Raw genomic sequence first — 16,777 nt, 5'->3', positions numbered from 1 at the left:
CCACACATGCTCCCAGGGCTCTAATTTACCACTGACTGTCTGTCAGCATTTTCCTCTTCCAAAAATAACCTCGGGCAACTTCCTCAACTATCTTTAAAGCTCTTAAAGGAGCTGACGGGCATCGCCAGAGTGCTGAACATCTGTGCTGAGAAAGCAACAGATCACCTTGAGTAGTGCCCATTTTGTGTGAAGCAATGGAAATCTGCAGGTAAGAAAGTTCTTCAGACACATTTCACTTTCTCATGAGATGATCTGACGTCACGGTGCTGCTCTATTTGACCTCAGGCTTCCCTTTCTGAAGGAGAGAGTGTCTGATGAACGGAACTACGCTCAGGACGTCATAGAGTTCCTGTCTCATATGGGTATAAAAAAAAACCTCACTATTGCACTTACATAGGAAAGGCTGTCAGGTCAAAGGCTTTTAGGGGATTTATTTTCACTTTTATTGTCACTTTTAGCAGCCAAAAATGTACTTTCCTTCATTATGGTCTGAAAAATGTCACTTTTGAGGACAGACTGCGGATTAATATGTGGCCCTTCAGGCCGGCAAAGTGACTGACAGATGTGTTTGTATTGGCAGGGTGCCTGATGAGGGTGTCAGATGCTGAGGTGAAGCAGCACATAGTTGAATCTGTGAAATCATTCTACAGCTGTGTGGCTCCCAAACAGCAGCTCGATGGTACGGACCGTCCTCCCAAGCCAAAGCCTCGGACTTTCCTCTCTAACAACCGATTTTATAGACTGTCACTAAGTGAGACGCTCTCCTGGCTTCTGTGGTGGCATGCTTGTGCTTTAGTTTGTATTTCTTCTCTTCTTTCACTCTGAGAGAGCCCATGACTGACTGTTAACATGTCATGAAAGCTTTTGTACTTACAGTAACACAAACTGGGTGTTTGTAGAGACATTCGCATCAGTGTTGGTGTTCTTTTTTTAATGTCATTTCACATTCAGTTATAGTTTTGTGTTACTTAAAAGTCCTATAAATAGGCAAAGTAAAGAATAAGTTGTTTATTTTGTTTATAATAATGTTGATATAATATGATGTTTTATGTTGTTAGTGTCATAAAGTAATGTATTGTTGTGTGGAATCATCTCCCTGCCCTGCAGGCCTCCAGCCGACCTCCCCGGGCTACAGGCTGCAGCTGCTGGAGCACAGCGACCTGGCCCAGACGCTGCTCCTCTCCATGGCCACCCTGGAGAACCAGCCGGCCATCAAGCTGCAGCTCCTGCAGACACTTCAGATCCTCTCCAGCTACTCTGGTCAGTAACTGATTTTTGAACCCTGCCATAGAGGGGAGGAGAGCACCTGTCAGACCATGTCAATCCAGCAGATGACCTCCTTCATTAGAGAGAGTAGCCATTTCTCAAGAGCATAAATCAGTGTACATCAATCAGCGTGAATCAGATTAACAGTGATGTTAAGTGTCCTTGTGTCAATGTCAACGGGTCACTGGGTTTTTTTAATTTTTTTAATTACCCATTACGTCTCCATGATTGCAATTCATTTTTCCAAACACAGATATGAACTGTTCGGCAATACTGCATGCACGAGGAGCAGAGACAATATGTCTCCATATGAATGAGCCGGACCCGACCGCTCAGGTGCTCCCCTGCTCCTCCAAAATCCTCTGGAACCTCCTGGAGCGTTGCAGCAAGGAGGAGGTCACCGCCCAGCTCAGCAGCATGGAGTGTGTCCTGTACGTGTCTTCCTTTAAGAAAAAACAAAATATCTGCATCGTCATTTCTGCCAGACGTCTCATTTCCTGCTTCCTTTGTGTCTTAGATCTCTGAAGGAAGCGTTCTTCCACCAGCTGCTTAACGGATCTCAACCGTCTGACCTGCGGCTGAGAAACGATCTGCTCGTGATCACAACCCTCATCGCTGAAAATCCACAGTCTCCACTTATTGTGCGTGGTGAAAAGTGAAATAAATGGCTTCTGGTTACATCATAGTTTGTGTAACAACACATTTTTCTTTTCAGGAGAGTTTATTCGCCAAAGAGCTGATGGTGTTTGTCACTTTTCCAGAACGTAAGGCCGCACCTAGAGTTTTGTTCTGAAGTGTTGAGAAAGGCTGCAGCATTTTATGATACTGTCATTTGTGTTGCAGTAAAAAGTCAGAACCCTTTGGTCCGCAGCCTGAAGCTCACCTACAGTAACGAAGACCTGAAAATGAAAAAGATGTTGTTGAATCTGTTGGTTTTACTGTCGCAGGATTTAGCTGTGCTTCAGGTCAGTCACATGCTCAGTCTGTGTTTTGGCGACTCTTTAAATCATCTGACTGATGAGCCTGAGTTTTCCTCCCTCAGCTGTATAAGGCTGAACGAGTCATGCTGGCTCTGCTGATGCTCGTGAAGCCTCCTGCCGCCTCGTCGGAGCGGCAGTCAGGCTCAGGTCACTGGTCCCCGTCCAGCAGGAGGAGCTGCAGCTGCAGGCGCTGGCCACGCTCGCCACCATCGCTCCACTCATGCTGGACGAGTACGTATCCTGTCAGGGAAACAACTATCTGCTGCTGCTGCTGGAGTGGTGCGTCGGCCCAGGTCAGAAAACCAAAACAGACATGCATTCTGTGTGAAGGGTCAAAGGTCACACACATCATTTTTTTACCACAGCTGACAGCTCAAAGCTTTTTATTCCTATTCTTCTATGTTTGATGTGAATCCTCCTTTCTTTCTCTCAGATTCTTACTTCGGTCAGGGCCACAGCTTCCATAGCAGCGGAGGCAGAGGCAGTAAGAAGGCTCAGCTGAGGCACTGCATCAGAGTGCTGCGGGTCAGTGTCGTCACAGGGCGAAGAGTATGTGAACCAGGACATGTGTGATCAAGGAATCATCAACCAGCTCCTGGGTAACGTCGATTAAAGCCGCAGCACACCTGCTGATAAAGATAAAGAACATGTTTACCTGATTCAGTGCGTTTTTTTTTTCAGGCGTTCTGATGCAGATGGAAGGGAATTCTGATGAAGAGGACGTGGTTACTCTGGAGATAAAGTCAGATATGCAGCTGATTCTTTCCACGCTGTGTGACATCGACATGCACAGAAAGGTCCGTTCTGCATAGATCCAAATGTGCCTGTTTTATTACATCTGTTCGGATGCTGTAATGTTGGGTTTCAGGAGCTCTTCGGGTCGGAGGGAGTTGAGATGGCTGTTCACTTCCTGAAGAAAGGTTCCAACATGTTCTACAGCGGCCTGGGACACAACAAGCTCATCCTCTCCACAGTCGACTGCGTGTGGTCAGTTAAAACACACAATGATGTCTGATACGGTCTCCATAGTTTCTGTTTTATTGCCTGGTGAGAAGAAGCCAGAAGAACAGGCTGAGAAAGCTTCTAAAATGTGTGGTTGTTCCCGTCAGGTCCTGTATCGTGGGCTGCTACACCACAGAGGATTTTTCCTGGCTAAAGAGGGAGTGTTTCTTCTCCTCGACCTGCTCACTGTAAGTGGCTTTTTTTTCCCCAGAGTCTCTTTTCTGATGACACCAGAGTCCTCAAAGGTTAAGGCGTCTCTTTCTCAGACGAGCCCCAGATGCGTGCACGGCATCGTCCTCACCACCCTGCTGGATTTGTGTGACAACCAGAACACACCGTCTCACATCCTGAGCTGGAAGGACGGCGGCGGCCGGACGGCTCCTAGACTCCTGCTGCAGCTGTGGAGGGAGGAGGAGAGGGAGCTGGGCGTCAACCGAAACCGCTTCGGAGGGATTGCAGGTCAGTCTGAACACTGAGAGTTTTCTGCGTCCATCAGTTTTAAACTCATTAAAGCAGCAGTAACACTCTGTTAATCTGTTTTGATCTTAAAGACCCTCAGAGGTCCGTCCTGACTCATGATGAGCAGGAGGACACCCGGCACTCATTCCCTGCCAACCCGCCGAGCGCAGCAGTGCTGGAGGTCTCAGAAAACCTGCGCTCCAAGATTTACTCCATTTTCTGCAAACTTGGTAAAACACTAAACAAACAGTTTTACTTGATTCAATGTAACATAATCAATATAATTCAAGATTCACAAATATGTCAAATGATTTTTCTCTCAGGTTTTCAGGAGCTTCATGGATTATCGACACAAGATTATGTGACTCTGAGTATTGTCAAGAGATATCTGGACTTCAAGGTAGAAAGAAAAAGACTGCTGGGTAAGAAAGGCTGTGAAATATGTGTTAGAAACACACTGAGGTGTGTGTCCTGCAGGTCGGGGAGGTGTGGGACGAGATCAGAAAAGAGCTCATTCTGGACGGCGTGAGACCAATCAGCCCAGACGCGGAGGCTCTGAGCACCATGGGTCATATATGGGAGGACACGGCAAAGAAGATCCTGGAAGAGCAAAACAGCATCCTGAAGCAGCAGCAGAAGGAGGACATGAGCGAGGAGGAGCTCATGTACGCGGAGGTGATCAGTGTTTCTTCATTCTTCACACGTTTTGTTCTCATAACATGAAATAATAACTTGTTTTTTCAGATAAAGTCTCATTGGAAGCAGCAGGAGCTCAGAGCAAAGTCATGGGATGATTATGTATCCAGAACATCAAACTACCAGATCCTGAAGGTGTCAGATAAAACCACAGATCGCACGAAGAATCCATCAGATTGGTTACATTTTCCTCACAGCTGTTGCTGCTTTTCTCCACAGGAAGTGAAAGCACAGAGGGAGAAGTTCAGTGAATCATCCAGAACCACAGCAAAGCAGGAGAGGGCTAAACGTACAGAGGTACAACCACAAACACAACATTGTTCACCACTCTCCATACATCACAGTGATGCAAACAGCAGGTCTTATTTGCACACGGTGCCAAAATCAGCTTTGAGCTATGAATGAAACCACAGCACCTCCAGGCTCTTCCTAATGTCTTGCTGTGTGTGTTTCAGCATTTCATCGGTCACGTCATGGCTGTGGAAAGCACCGACGCTCAGGGTCCTGCAGGAGTGAAGGTGATGCTGGCCAGAACTTCAACCAAGACCGCACCGGCACCAGCATCAACAGCAGCACAGGACCCGGAATACTTCAGCACCGCGCCTGTCAAAGACTGACCAAAGATGTCGCAAACACAACACAGCAAACGTCTACAATGACTTATTTCTATTTCTTGTAGATGCGCAGGACATGCGGTCACTCAGCATGCACAATCAGCACCTTGTTGTCTAGTCACCCGCTGTACTACACCACACACACTACAAGTGAACACTGATGTACATTACATGTGGCATAAACATGAAGCTCACTTAAAATATGTTTATTGTTGTATTTATTTTACTTATATACACATTTACAGTCACGTTTTTACACTTCAATATTAAATATAATGCTGCTGCCATGTGTCTTTGTGACTGTTGTCCTCCAGCGTGCTGCGTTTATGTAACCAGCAGCATGAGAGATGCTGAACAGTCAATGTGGACACAAGTCACATTATATAACATCAGATTACTTCCAATCTGAGGGGTAAAGGAATCATTAAATACTCATCACAGTTTTCAGCAGCTCTTTCTTCACAGAGCGTCAGTTCTTTTCATACTTTCTTAAAGTGATTTCCCTTTTGGGTTACATAAGTCACTGCAGCACATTAACACACCATGTTCCTTCAAGCGTGCAACATGCTGCACTTGTCCTGCTCCTCACTCGTTACCCCTCGCCCATTTCAATGGCTGGATGACCAGATCAGCCCTGACAGGCCGGAGCTTTTTGTTCCCTTCAGCTTTGTGTGAGTTTGAGTGTGGGACAGTCACGTCGTTACAAAGAGCCGGGACACACTGGAGCCTCTTCAGTGCAGCAAGGCTGTTTGTTCAGGGGCTTCACATGCGGTCGGGCCAGTCTGCGGCTGCTGCAGCCGTCGATGAGGGCGAGTGTGGCTACGGCTGGATCCCGGCTCTGAGAGGACGCGCCGACTCCAAACTGTGAGACAGACTCTGTTTTAACACCTCATTTATCATCAGAAGCATGTGGTTCATAGCACACAATAAGGAAGATAAGAAGCAAATGCAAAGAAGCTTTAGAGTGTTATTGGCGAACAGCTGATCATAGGTAGAACTTTGTTTTATTGTCTGAGTAGACAGTGCATCCATAAACTTCACAAAATATTCAACCTGCACTAATATTTATGAATATGTACATATACAGGGTGTATTATCTGTAATACTGATTGTAAACCACTCCCCCTGAAATGGAGAATTAAAGTGTCGTTCATATTAAGTTGTCCCAGAATGAGTCAGAAAGACCATCACAGGAACATTAGTGGCTATCCTTATGTTTCACATTCATCACATCTGTTTCCCAGCTGTTTCAGAGGAGGCAGCTCTTCACATTACCATGAACTTTTCAAAGTTTTTAATGAAAGCTCTTGTTGGAGCAGTGATGTTTGTTTTCCCTCTTGCAGGAAGCTCCTCCAGCAGCAGAAATGATCATCAGACTGGGAAGACTGACCCCCAGCGATACTTCCCGTCTCCTCCAGGCTAGTGTCTGTTTATAATATAAACAGTTTAGTGATGTCACCATGTCCATGTGTACCTTATGTAGACACGATGAAGGTACAAGGTACAAAATATCACAAAGGTTCCCTGCAGAGTCACTCAAAGAGTTAAACTGTGCATGCATGAAACAGGAGGCATGTGTTATCAATCACCCCTTGTGCTCTGACCTCCACTTCTTATTGTCTCCAAAGTGACAAGAAATAACCAGAGTAAATATATTAAAACAGGAACATGTAAATTAATATTTCATCACAGGAGGGTTATATTATGTAACCTGTTCTGGCTCCACCTCTCACTAAATATTTTATTTTGTTATTTATCTCTAAAGGAAAGGTGACTGATGACTAAAAGGATCCACGTGGACAGTTTGTTTACCTCTGTCTGTCCTGTGTGCAGAGGCAGGTGTCAGGTGAGGTCCGCATGCAGCCGCCCAGAGCAGCCTCATCGAGCCCATCGCCATGACGATGGCCACAGTGGGGATGGAGTGTCTCTGTACAGCGCCAGGCAGATGTCAGAGAAGGTGAAACGGCCCCACGTCTGAGAGGCCAACGCTGAAGGTCTCATGTGTGTTTGTGAACGTCAGAGAAGGTTTGTGACGGAGAAGGCCAGCGTGTGTACGTGTGTGTAAAAGGAAAATGTTAAGTCGATCAGTTTGTGATAACTTGTTTATATCGACAGTTGTTTTAAGGCATTAATAGTTCCTGCAGCAAAACAACGAAAACATAAAGCACATCTGTCACATTTTCATGTATGTATTCATATAAACCACAGCTTGTTCCTTAAATATGTAAAACTCAGTCATTGTTGTAGTCTTTTTATCCCTTTGATGTTCACATTCACTCCCTTTAGCTACTTTGTTTACATAGAAAACAAATGTTTTTACCAGGGCACCTTCACTTTGCTAAATTACAACTTGAATTTCATGTTAGAAATAATTCCAGCTCACAATGTTGACTGTTTTTAATTTGTTAAATATTGATTCTCACTAAATAAACATGTTTCCAGTATGAGTGTGCAGACCCAGACATGCAGCGCCGGCTCTCAGGCTTATCACGGTGAGAGTCGCTGTCTGTCTGCAGTGAGTGATGTGATTTTCACTGTGCGGCTCTCCGGCGATGAATGAGATTCCATGAATGAATGAATGAACGGATGGATGAACGGCAGTCCAATCCCTCCGCTGTCTTAATCAGTTGGTTTAAACAGGCCAGCTCTGAACAGGAGGTGACGACCTCCCATCAATTCTAAATGTGTGTAGCTGGCAGTTTATATAAGACATTAACCCATTCCTGCTGTGTTGACAACAGGTGCAAATCAGAATGTAAAGAATGTAAAGTTCCAGTGACCATCAAAGAATTATTAAAAGGCATTTTATATTCCGTAGTATCTATTAATCATCTGATTAGGTGGCAGCAGCAAGAGTGATGTTTTGAGTACATTTGACTAGGAAGAAATAAGCCTCATGTAAATATACACATACATTATTATTAGGGCCTGAGCAACCGAACCTAGGGATTATTATTGTTAGAAAAATTCATTCGCCCGAAAAATGTTTAAATTTGCTAACTTTTTAAACGCACATGGGAAAATGGCTCTATAGCGCCCCCTAACCCGTAGCCCCTCTGGCCAGTTGGACACAGGCTCATGAAATTTGGCACACATATGTATCACCCCAAGACGCACAAAAAAGTCTCTTGGACCACCACCTCCAAACCCAACAGGAAGTCTGCCATTTTGAATTGTGTGGCCATTTTTGGCGATTTTTGACCCTTCTACAAAACATTTCACGCCTCGCATGCTTCATCCAATCAAGCTGAAATTCACTGTGTCCACTCAAGCACCATAGGGTATAGAGGCATTCCAAAATTCTTTCAAAAGTATGACGGTGTGGCCGGGGCGTGGCCTCAAAGTTTGTCGATTTCACAGGAAAGTTGCTATAACTTCTACAACACAACTTGTACTTAGCTACACACAAAAACATAATCAAACCTAATGTTTTGCCTACTATCCTCATATCCTAATACTAATTCTAATGTAAAAAAAAAAATCCTTTGATTAGGCCTGAAGTGTAGGAAGGAAGGAAAATGTTAATCTTTTTTTTATATTAGTTTGTAGAAGTGGACACCAAAGTGTCATAAATTGTGCCATATGTACCAAAATGATGGCCTGGTAAAGAGGGGGAAATTACCAAAATGAGAAGAAATCCAAATCCATAATCAAATCATCATCAATACAACAATAATCAGTCTGTGACTGCCACCTACAGGCTACACAAAAGTGCATGGAAGCATACACACGTGGACAAAATTGTTGGTACCCCTCTTTTAAGGAAAGAAAAACACCCACAATGGTCACAAAAACAAGCTGTAACTGACAAAAGTAATAAATAAAAATTACTGAAAATTAACCAAGGTAAATCAGACACTGCTTGTGAGTTGTTGTTCAACATAATCATTTTAAAAAACAGACTACTGAAACAGGTCTGGACAAAAATGATGGTAACCAAGAAAAGATTGAAATAGTTTGACCACAGGGACATGTTAAACTAAGGCGTGTCCTCTAATTAGTATCACAGGTGTCTTCAAACTTGTAATCAGTCAGTCTGCCTATTTAAAGGGTGACAAGTAGTCCCTGTGCTGTTTGGTGACATAGTGTGTCTGCTTGGAGATGGGCTATAAGACCATCTCCAAGCAGCTTGATGTTCCTGTGACTACAGTTGCACATATTATTCAGAAGTTTAAGGTCCATGGGACTGTAGCCAGCCTCCCTGGATGTGGCTGAAAGAGGAATGGTAACTAAAGAGCCCAGAACCACTTCCAAAGACATTATAGGATGAAGCGGGACGTGAAGGCTATAGGATAATGACCTAAAACACACAGCTAAAAGCACCCAATAATGGCCAAGAGCAAAACATTGGACTGTTCTGAAGTGGCCTTCTATGAGCTCTGATCTAAATTGAACCTATTGAACATCTGTAGAAGGAGCTGAAACATGCCATCTGGAGAAGGCACCCTTCAAACCTGAGACAATTGGAGCAGTTTGCTCATGAAGAATGAGCCAAAATACCTGTTGCCAGGTGCAGAAGTGTCATTGACAGTAACAGGAATCATTTGATTGCAGTGATTGCCTCAAAAGGTTGTTGCAACAAAATATTAAGTTAAGGGTATCATCATTTTTGTCCAGGCCTGTTTCATTAGTTTGTTTTTTTTTAAATGATTATGTTGAACAACAATTCAAAAGCAACGTCTGATTTACCTTGGTTATTTTCAGTACTTTTTATTTATCATTACTTTTTTCAGTTTCAAGTTATTTTTGTGACCATTGTGGGTTTTTTTTCTCCTTAAAGAGGGGTACCAACAATTTTGTCCACGTGTTGTACTTACTTATTACTCATACAAGCTTCATTTAGTTGGCTTGAAACAAAAACACAATAATGAACACATGTGAGCAAACAAAGTGTTATGTTTTGGAAGTGGTACAATGTTCAACCACCCACAGGGTTATGCAATACGTGCACGATCACATTAAATCCTATTGCCTGAATAATCTGCCATGTGAAAAATTAAGATTACTCAAGGAAAGTTTATTGTAGTGCAACTAATACTTGTACAGAAATTCTGTTATTCTGCCAGGCGGCCATTTTGGTCCGCCGGCCAGCAGATGTCGCTCCGCCTCACGCTGTTATAGGACAGAGAAGAAGAGTGAGAACCTCTCCCTGATGCATGTGAGTTGACACGTTTGAGGACAGAAAGCAGCAGCAGACCTTTATCAACACTTTCCAGCGTTAAAGCGTCTCAGATTCTTCCTGCTCAAAGTTTGTTTACACCACAAATTACCGGCTCTTCTTCTTCTTCTTCGTCTTCGTCCTAACTATGCATAACTCTAACATACCTGGAGTGTTTGTGTGTAAAAGTGCGCGCTTCTCCTCGGCGCACCGCGCTGGCTTCCCGTCCTATCCTCATCCTGATCTTCATGAGCTGTAGAGCTGAGCAGCACCGCCGCACCAGCTGAAAATGGCTGTGCTCCGTCCCGCCCGGAGGAGCTCCGCTCCGCTGCTGACCGGCGTCATGTGCGCTTTACTGCTCCTCTTCCTCCCTGCTGCCTCCGCGAGTCGTGATTTTGCTCCAGCGGACAACGAGACCTGGAGAAATCCAGCCCGATCCACGCAGGAGGAGGTTCCCCACCACCAAACTAACTCCACGGCTCACAAGAAGGCTTTCCCCGTCCTGTCCTTCAACTACGAGCACGTCAGGAAGCCGTTCGAGATCTCTCTGTGGATCCTCCTGGCTCTGCTCATGAAACTCGGTGAGTTTGGTTTCATGACACACACACACACACACACACACACACACCTGCTGCAGCCTCCGATTAAAGCATCAGGTGTGCACCACTCAGAAAGACATTGATCTGTCATCCATCTATAAAAGATCAATAGTGCTTATTAAACCTTAAATTACAGAATCAATGCATTCTTTAAATGATTGATGGGTTGTTGTTATTCTGTGTAGAACATTGCGCGTGGTCCAGGCTGCTGTGTGTGAGCTCTGAACATGACTCCTTTCAGCTGATGGAGTTTCCACAGAGTTATTTTTAGGAGCAGCGTGTGGGTGGAGGGTTGGAGTTTGATATTGAGACTCATTGAAGGCATGGAATGAATCTCTGTGGAGATTAATCACATGCTGTGACCTTCAGCTCTGACACAGCTGCCCTCCTCTTCCTCCTCTTTCTCCTCTGTGCTTTACTACATGGAGTATTTCTACCAACAGCCCTGCTGTGGACACGAAAGTTAAAAAGTCTGTCAAACAGTTTGAACTGATTAAATGGTTTAATTAATAAGTATATATCAAAGGTTTATTCTTCAGTGTTTGATTTCTTCCTCTGTGAATCTGTTGACTTGTTTACTTTATTTCTTCTTCAGTCAAACCACTGATACAGATGTGTTGTGACTGTTTGTTTGTATCGTCCACCATGTTGGATGTCTGAACACGCTGCCTCTGATTGGCTGCAGGAGCCCTTCCTGCGGCCGTCCATTGGCTGAGTGAGCTTATCGAGGCTCTCTGGCATCTTATCTTGTCCGTCCAGCTGTTGTCTCCAATAGCCGGTCCCACTTCCTGTCCTAATGCACTGCACGATAACAAAGATGTCAGTGTGCAGAGTCAGAGAGGGAGGAGCGGGAGGGCAGCTTCACACAAGGCTGCAGAAAACACAGCAGCCTGGACCTTCCGTCACATGACGGAGAGGCCCCATGTCCCACATGAGCTCAGACAAACTGTGTCTCTGTGGTGTCAGACATCAGCCCCTCATCAGTGTTAGCTTAGCTTTAACATGTCAACAATGTGAGTTAATGTCAGTTTAGTAACAAAATGAAGAGATTCTGGTTTAAAAACAGATTAAATACAAGACATTTAGTAATTATTTAAATAATATTATATAAATAATATATTTAAATAAAATGTAATGCATTTGTGCATTTAAAGGGTCCCTTAGTTTGGCTGTGAAGTGATTCAAACATCAGAAAATAGTGCAAAAATGGCAATAAGCCAGCTTTTAACCTGCTTGTTGTGGTTGAATAAATATCTTAAGACACAAATTCCATTTAATTTAATCAGATTTTTATCAAGAAAATCAATAAATCAGATGTTTTAGAAGCTAAACACCAACATTACCACATTAAAAAAATTAAAGTAAAATAAGATTGAGTAAAACTTTGATGTTGTCCTGATTGACTCTCGTTCCTCTCTTCAGCCTTTCACATCATTCCCAGAGTGTCGCACGTGGTCCCGGAGAGCTGCCTGCTGATCGTGGTCGGCCTGCTGGTGGGCGGCATCATCAAGGCCGTGGATGAGAAGGCCCCCGTCTTCGACTCGAAGCTCTTCTTCTTCTACCTGCTGCCTCCCATCATCCTCGATGCCGGCTACTTCCTGCCCATCCGGCCCTTCACAGAGAACATGGGCACCATTCTGATGTTCGCGGTGGTGGGCACACTGTGGAACGCCTTCTTCATCGGAGGGACGGTTTACGGTATCTGTCAGATCGAGGCAGCCCAGCTGGGCGGTGTGGACCTGCTGTCCTGCCTGCTGTTCGGCTCCATCATCTCGGCGGTGGACCCCGTGTCTGTCCTGTCCCTATTCGAGGAGATCCACATCAATGAGCTGCTGCACATCCTCGTGTTCGGAGAGTCGCTTCTTAACGACGCCGTCACTGTGGTGAGACAGATGTACTCATGTCCGTCTATCAGGTCGTCCAATCAAAGCAGACAAAGGGTTAAAGACCTCCTTTCCTCTGTGCAGGTTCTGTATCACCTCTTGAAGGAGTTCTCCCACGCAGGAAGCGTGACCGTCGTAGATGCCGTCCTCGGCGTGGTCTGCTTCTTCGTGGTGTCACTGGGGGGCGTCCTGGTCGGCATCATTTACGGCGTCCTGGGAGCCTTCACGTCCCGCTTCACCTCGCACTCCCGCGTCATCGAGCCGCTGTTTGTCTTCCTCTACAGCTACATGGCTTACCTCTCAGCAGAGGTCTTCCATCTGTCAGGGATCATGTCGTAAGTCGATGAGCACGAGGAGGGAGGGCAGCTGATCTGTAGTGACCTCAGGTGGCCGTTTGAGGAACTGCAGACCGAACTTTGTGCTTTAAATGCAACAAAATTGTCTCTTTCTCACGCAGTTTGATCGCATGCGGCGTTATTATGCGGCCGTATGTGGAGGCCAACATCTCCCACAAGTCCTACACCACCATCAAGTACTTCCTGAAGATGTGGAGCAGCGTGAGTGAGACGCTCATGTTCATCTTCCTCGGGGTGGCCACGGTGGAAGGTCCGCACGAGTGGAACTGGACCTTCGTCATCTTCACGGTGTTCATCTGTCTGGTGTCCAGAGTCCTCGGTCAGTGAACGTACCTTAAACCTCATAATGTCCCGTAAAACACAGCTGATGTTTGTTCTCTGTGTGTTTCAGGAGTTGTTGGGCTCACGGCCATCATCAATAAATTCCGTATCGTTAAACTGAGCAAAAAGGACCAGTTCATCGTGGCCTACGGTGGCCTACGAGGCGCCATCGCCTTCTCGCTGGGGTTCCTGTTGACTGACAACGAGATGAAGAATTTGTTCCTCACCGCCATCATCACCGTCATCTTCTTCACCGTCTTTGTCCAAGTGAGAACAGTATTCGTATTTATGTGTTTATATGTACATTAACAGTAAATAGATCCTTTAAAGGATCTGACGGATGTGGTTAACCGCTAACCCCAAGGTTGGCGGTTCGATCCCACCTTGGCCGCACGCCAACACGTCCCTGATGTTTACTAAGAAGTCAACCTTAACTGGTTGTTATGCTCTGTGTTTGGTGATCTGTGATCTGTGCTGACCTCTAGTGGCGTGGAGGAGTCTGTGTTTTGTGTTTTTTTTGTGTCTGAGTGAATTTGTGTTTGTCTTCAGGGGATGACCATCAAGCCTCTGGTGGAGCTCCTGGCTGTGAAGAGGAAGAAGGAGAGCAAAGGATCCATTAATGAGGAGATTCACACACAGGTGACATTTTAACCTGAGATATTTCATCATTTAAATATGAATAAATCAGCTCCTTCTACATGCTCATTCTGCCTCCAGTTCCTGGATCATCTCCTGACGGGGATTGAAGGTATCTGTGGTCACTATGGACACCATCACTGGAAGGACAAGTAGGATTTCCTTTATGATCTCCCTCATCAGGAGGACGACCTGCTCAAAAACTGAACACACACACACACACTTTTATTTCTGCCTCTCTTTCCAGGCTGAATCGCTTCAACAAGTCTTACCTGAAGAAGTGGCTGATCTCGGGCAACCGCTCCACCGAGCCGCAGCTCATCTCCTTCTACAACAAGATGGAGATGAAACAGGCCATGATGCTGGTGGAGAGCGGGAGCGCCGCCAAGCTGCCCAGAGTCAGCTCGACCGCCTCCATGCAGTAAGAGAGCAGACTGTCCACATGTGGCGCTATGCTAGCATGCTGAACGGCGTCATGTGAATGTGTGTGTCTCCTTCAGGAACATCCAGCCCAAAGAGCAGCCCAGGCGGCGGGCGATGCCGAGCATCTCCAAGAGTCGTGAGCAGGAGATCAGGAAGATGTTGCGAGCCAACCTGCAGAACACCAAGCAGAGGGTGAGCGCAGCCTGCATGTGTTGAAATGATGATGTAGAACAGATCGGTGTTTGAGGCCTGGAGGGAGTTAATCCTTTCACGTGTTTTGTGACGCTGCCCTCCTCAGCTCCGCTCGTACAGCAGACACGACCTTATGATCGACCCGCTCGAGGACAACGTGAGCGAGGTTCGCTTCAGGAAGCAGAGGGTGGAGATGGAGAGAAGGGTGAGTTTAAGTCTGGCTCTGAGGACCCGTGTACTGCCTGAAATTCTGTCTGACAGTCCTGTTTCACTGACAGATGAGTCACTACCTCACAGTCCCTGCAAAACGCCAGGAGACGCCGTCCGTGAGGAAAGTCTGGTTCGGTCCAGGTCAGTTAAAAACAGAATATTTTTATCATTTTTACCAGCATCCAATCAGGTTTATAGCTTTTTTAATTATTTTTATTTATTTTAATTATACACTCATGCAATAATGAATGAAGAGTCCCCGCTTTGTCCTGCAGAGCAGCAGGTTTTCACCTATGATGACAGTGAAAGCCCCGGACGCCCCGCTGCCCCGGCTCGCCGCGGCCCTCCTGACGCCATCAGCCTGCTGACCGAGTCGCCTCAGAGGACCAACCAGAGAGGCGGCACACAGGCAGCCAACGGCGGCGCCACGGCAAAGGCCGGAGAGCAGGAGGAGCAGGAGGAGCAGCTGAAGCTGTCACGCTTCCTTAGTGACCCCGGTCCAAACAAAGAACAGGAGGAGGAGGAGCAGGAGGAATGATGAAGCACAGTATACTTGAAAACTGAAGAGGAGCGCTCCTTTCTCACACAGAATCCGTTGAGCGCAGCGCAGGGTGGAGGAGCTGCAGCAAAGCTCCATTATTTATCATTTAAAGTGTTTTTGATAAGTAGGCTACTTTTCTGAATCTTTGGAGGATTTGTTTGTTTGTTTTTTTTTCCTTTTTTGAATCATGTAACAGTAGTATTACCAGTATGCAGTATTACCAAAGCATTTACGTTTACATTACCAGAGGAGCCAGAGCACTTGTTCTCACAACCCTGAAGCATCACACGGGTGGAGTTTGTCCACTCAAAGCACCGAAACACTATGAAGTAAAGCCGCCTTATTATTAATCATATTGATATAGCAGTTGGTGTGATTATGCAGTATGTGGGCAGAGACATTGTAAGGAAATGTTAGCAGTTAGCTTTAAGCCATGCTACCAGTGTGCATCATGAATTGTTTTTTCACACATTCGTTGCGCTCACAGGATCAATCCTGTTAATTTGAATGCTTTAATCTTTTTCTTCAGCGCCACCATGAGGTGGCACATATACTAACTGTTTGATAGATTGTCATGAAGTTTAGCAGAGATGCTATCATCAGTTTAACTGAAAACATTCCCGTCACAGCCTCAGCTGTACATTGTGTTTACTGATTTTTATCAAACGTTAGCATGCTAGCACGCCAAAGTAAGATTTGACATGGCCAACAGTATGCTTGCTCAACGTCAGCATGTTAGCATTGTGAGTGAGTATGTTAGTTTAACCTATTGTGACACCATTAAAAAAAAATAAAAAAAAAAAATAACAGGGAGTTAAAAGTCCCCAACATGCTAACTAGCAACATGTCGCACGCTAACCAGTGCCGGTAGCTTGGTGATGTTAGCAATTAGCTCCACCAAAGCCTCACAAATATACTAGCTTGGCTGTAAATGTTTATTTAAATGTTAATTCTTAAATTCTTTAAGAAAATATCAAAATTTGTTTTTTAAAGAGAACCATATCGGCCTGAATAAGTCCTACATCAGTTGGGGTACACAGGAAGTAGCTACAAAATGCTAAGAATGTTTGACCGAGGTCTGTGAACGATTTGTCTTTACTGTGTGATGCTGCATGACCGACCAGTGTTTCCTCAGGGACTGCAGCAGACCGCCTGCAGCTGGACAGTTGTGTGTTTTTTTTTTTTTTTTTTTTGTCCAAAACATTCTCCACTGTGTGTTTTTTTTTTAAGCTAACATGTTTTAAGTACATTTGTGGACGTAAACAGATCGTAACATGTCATGATTGTGGAAACTCCATGTTGCCTTTTCCATGTCTGCACCTCACAGCACTGAACTGCCCGAGCTTTTGCTGCCTTAAAATGTTTGCAAGTAATATTTTGTATATTTTGAAACAAACAAAAGTGTTGATGTAATAAATATTTATAAGGAAACCTGTACATC

General features: G+C 45.1%; 2 protein-coding genes across 3 annotated transcripts in view; both read left to right on the top strand.

The window, feature by feature from the left end:
- cfap69 (cilia and flagella associated protein 69) overlaps positions 1-5,020 on the top strand; it is a 5,274-nt gene extending 254 nt beyond the window's left edge. Inside the window, 24 exon segments of the mRNA XM_028399602.1 lie at positions 47-169; positions 172-208; positions 286-362; positions 581-679; positions 1,108-1,260; positions 1,520-1,697; positions 1,784-1,907; positions 1,982-2,030; positions 2,110-2,231; positions 2,309-2,402; positions 2,405-2,539; positions 2,680-2,771; positions 2,773-2,845; positions 2,928-3,043; positions 3,115-3,233; positions 3,356-3,387; positions 3,390-3,436; positions 3,515-3,707; positions 3,800-3,937; positions 4,031-4,107; positions 4,185-4,382; positions 4,452-4,538; positions 4,623-4,700; positions 4,859-5,020. Of these exon segments, the coding sequence (XP_028255403.1) occupies positions 47-169; positions 172-208; positions 286-362; positions 581-679; positions 1,108-1,260; positions 1,520-1,697; positions 1,784-1,907; positions 1,982-2,030; positions 2,110-2,231; positions 2,309-2,402; positions 2,405-2,539; positions 2,680-2,771; positions 2,773-2,845; positions 2,928-3,043; positions 3,115-3,233; positions 3,356-3,387; positions 3,390-3,436; positions 3,515-3,707; positions 3,800-3,937; positions 4,031-4,107; positions 4,185-4,382; positions 4,452-4,538; positions 4,623-4,700; positions 4,859-5,020 (2,603 nt within the window).
- Positions 5,021-10,133: 5,113 nt separating this feature from the next.
- slc9a1b (solute carrier family 9 member A1b) lies at positions 10,134-16,773 on the top strand. 2 transcript variants are annotated; one of them, XM_028399102.1, is made up of 12 exons: positions 10,134-10,756; positions 12,197-12,657; positions 12,742-12,992; positions 13,115-13,332; positions 13,405-13,601; positions 13,884-13,973; positions 14,052-14,122; positions 14,218-14,391; positions 14,471-14,585; positions 14,692-14,790; positions 14,864-14,936; positions 15,076-15,230. In XM_028399102.1, exons 1-12 carry the CDS (start codon positions 10,465-10,467, stop codon positions 15,090-15,092), a joined length of 2,058 nt encoding a protein of 685 aa, XP_028254903.1. In that variant the 5' UTR covers positions 10,134-10,464; the 3' UTR covers positions 15,093-15,230. The 2 variants fall into 2 exon arrangements, with proteins under 2 accessions (XP_028254903.1, XP_028254902.1); XM_028399101.1 differs by having other exon boundaries at positions 10,135-10,756; positions 15,071-16,773.
- Positions 16,774-16,777: the final 4 nt, after the last annotated feature.

This window comes from Parambassis ranga, chromosome 2, assembly GCF_900634625.1.
Source record: "Parambassis ranga chromosome 2, fParRan2.1, whole genome shotgun sequence".
Classification (NCBI taxonomy): domain Eukaryota; kingdom Metazoa; phylum Chordata; class Actinopteri; family Ambassidae; genus Parambassis; species Parambassis ranga.
The sequence above is the reverse complement of the archived record's forward strand: the minus strand, read 5'-3'. Positions and strand labels throughout refer to the sequence as shown.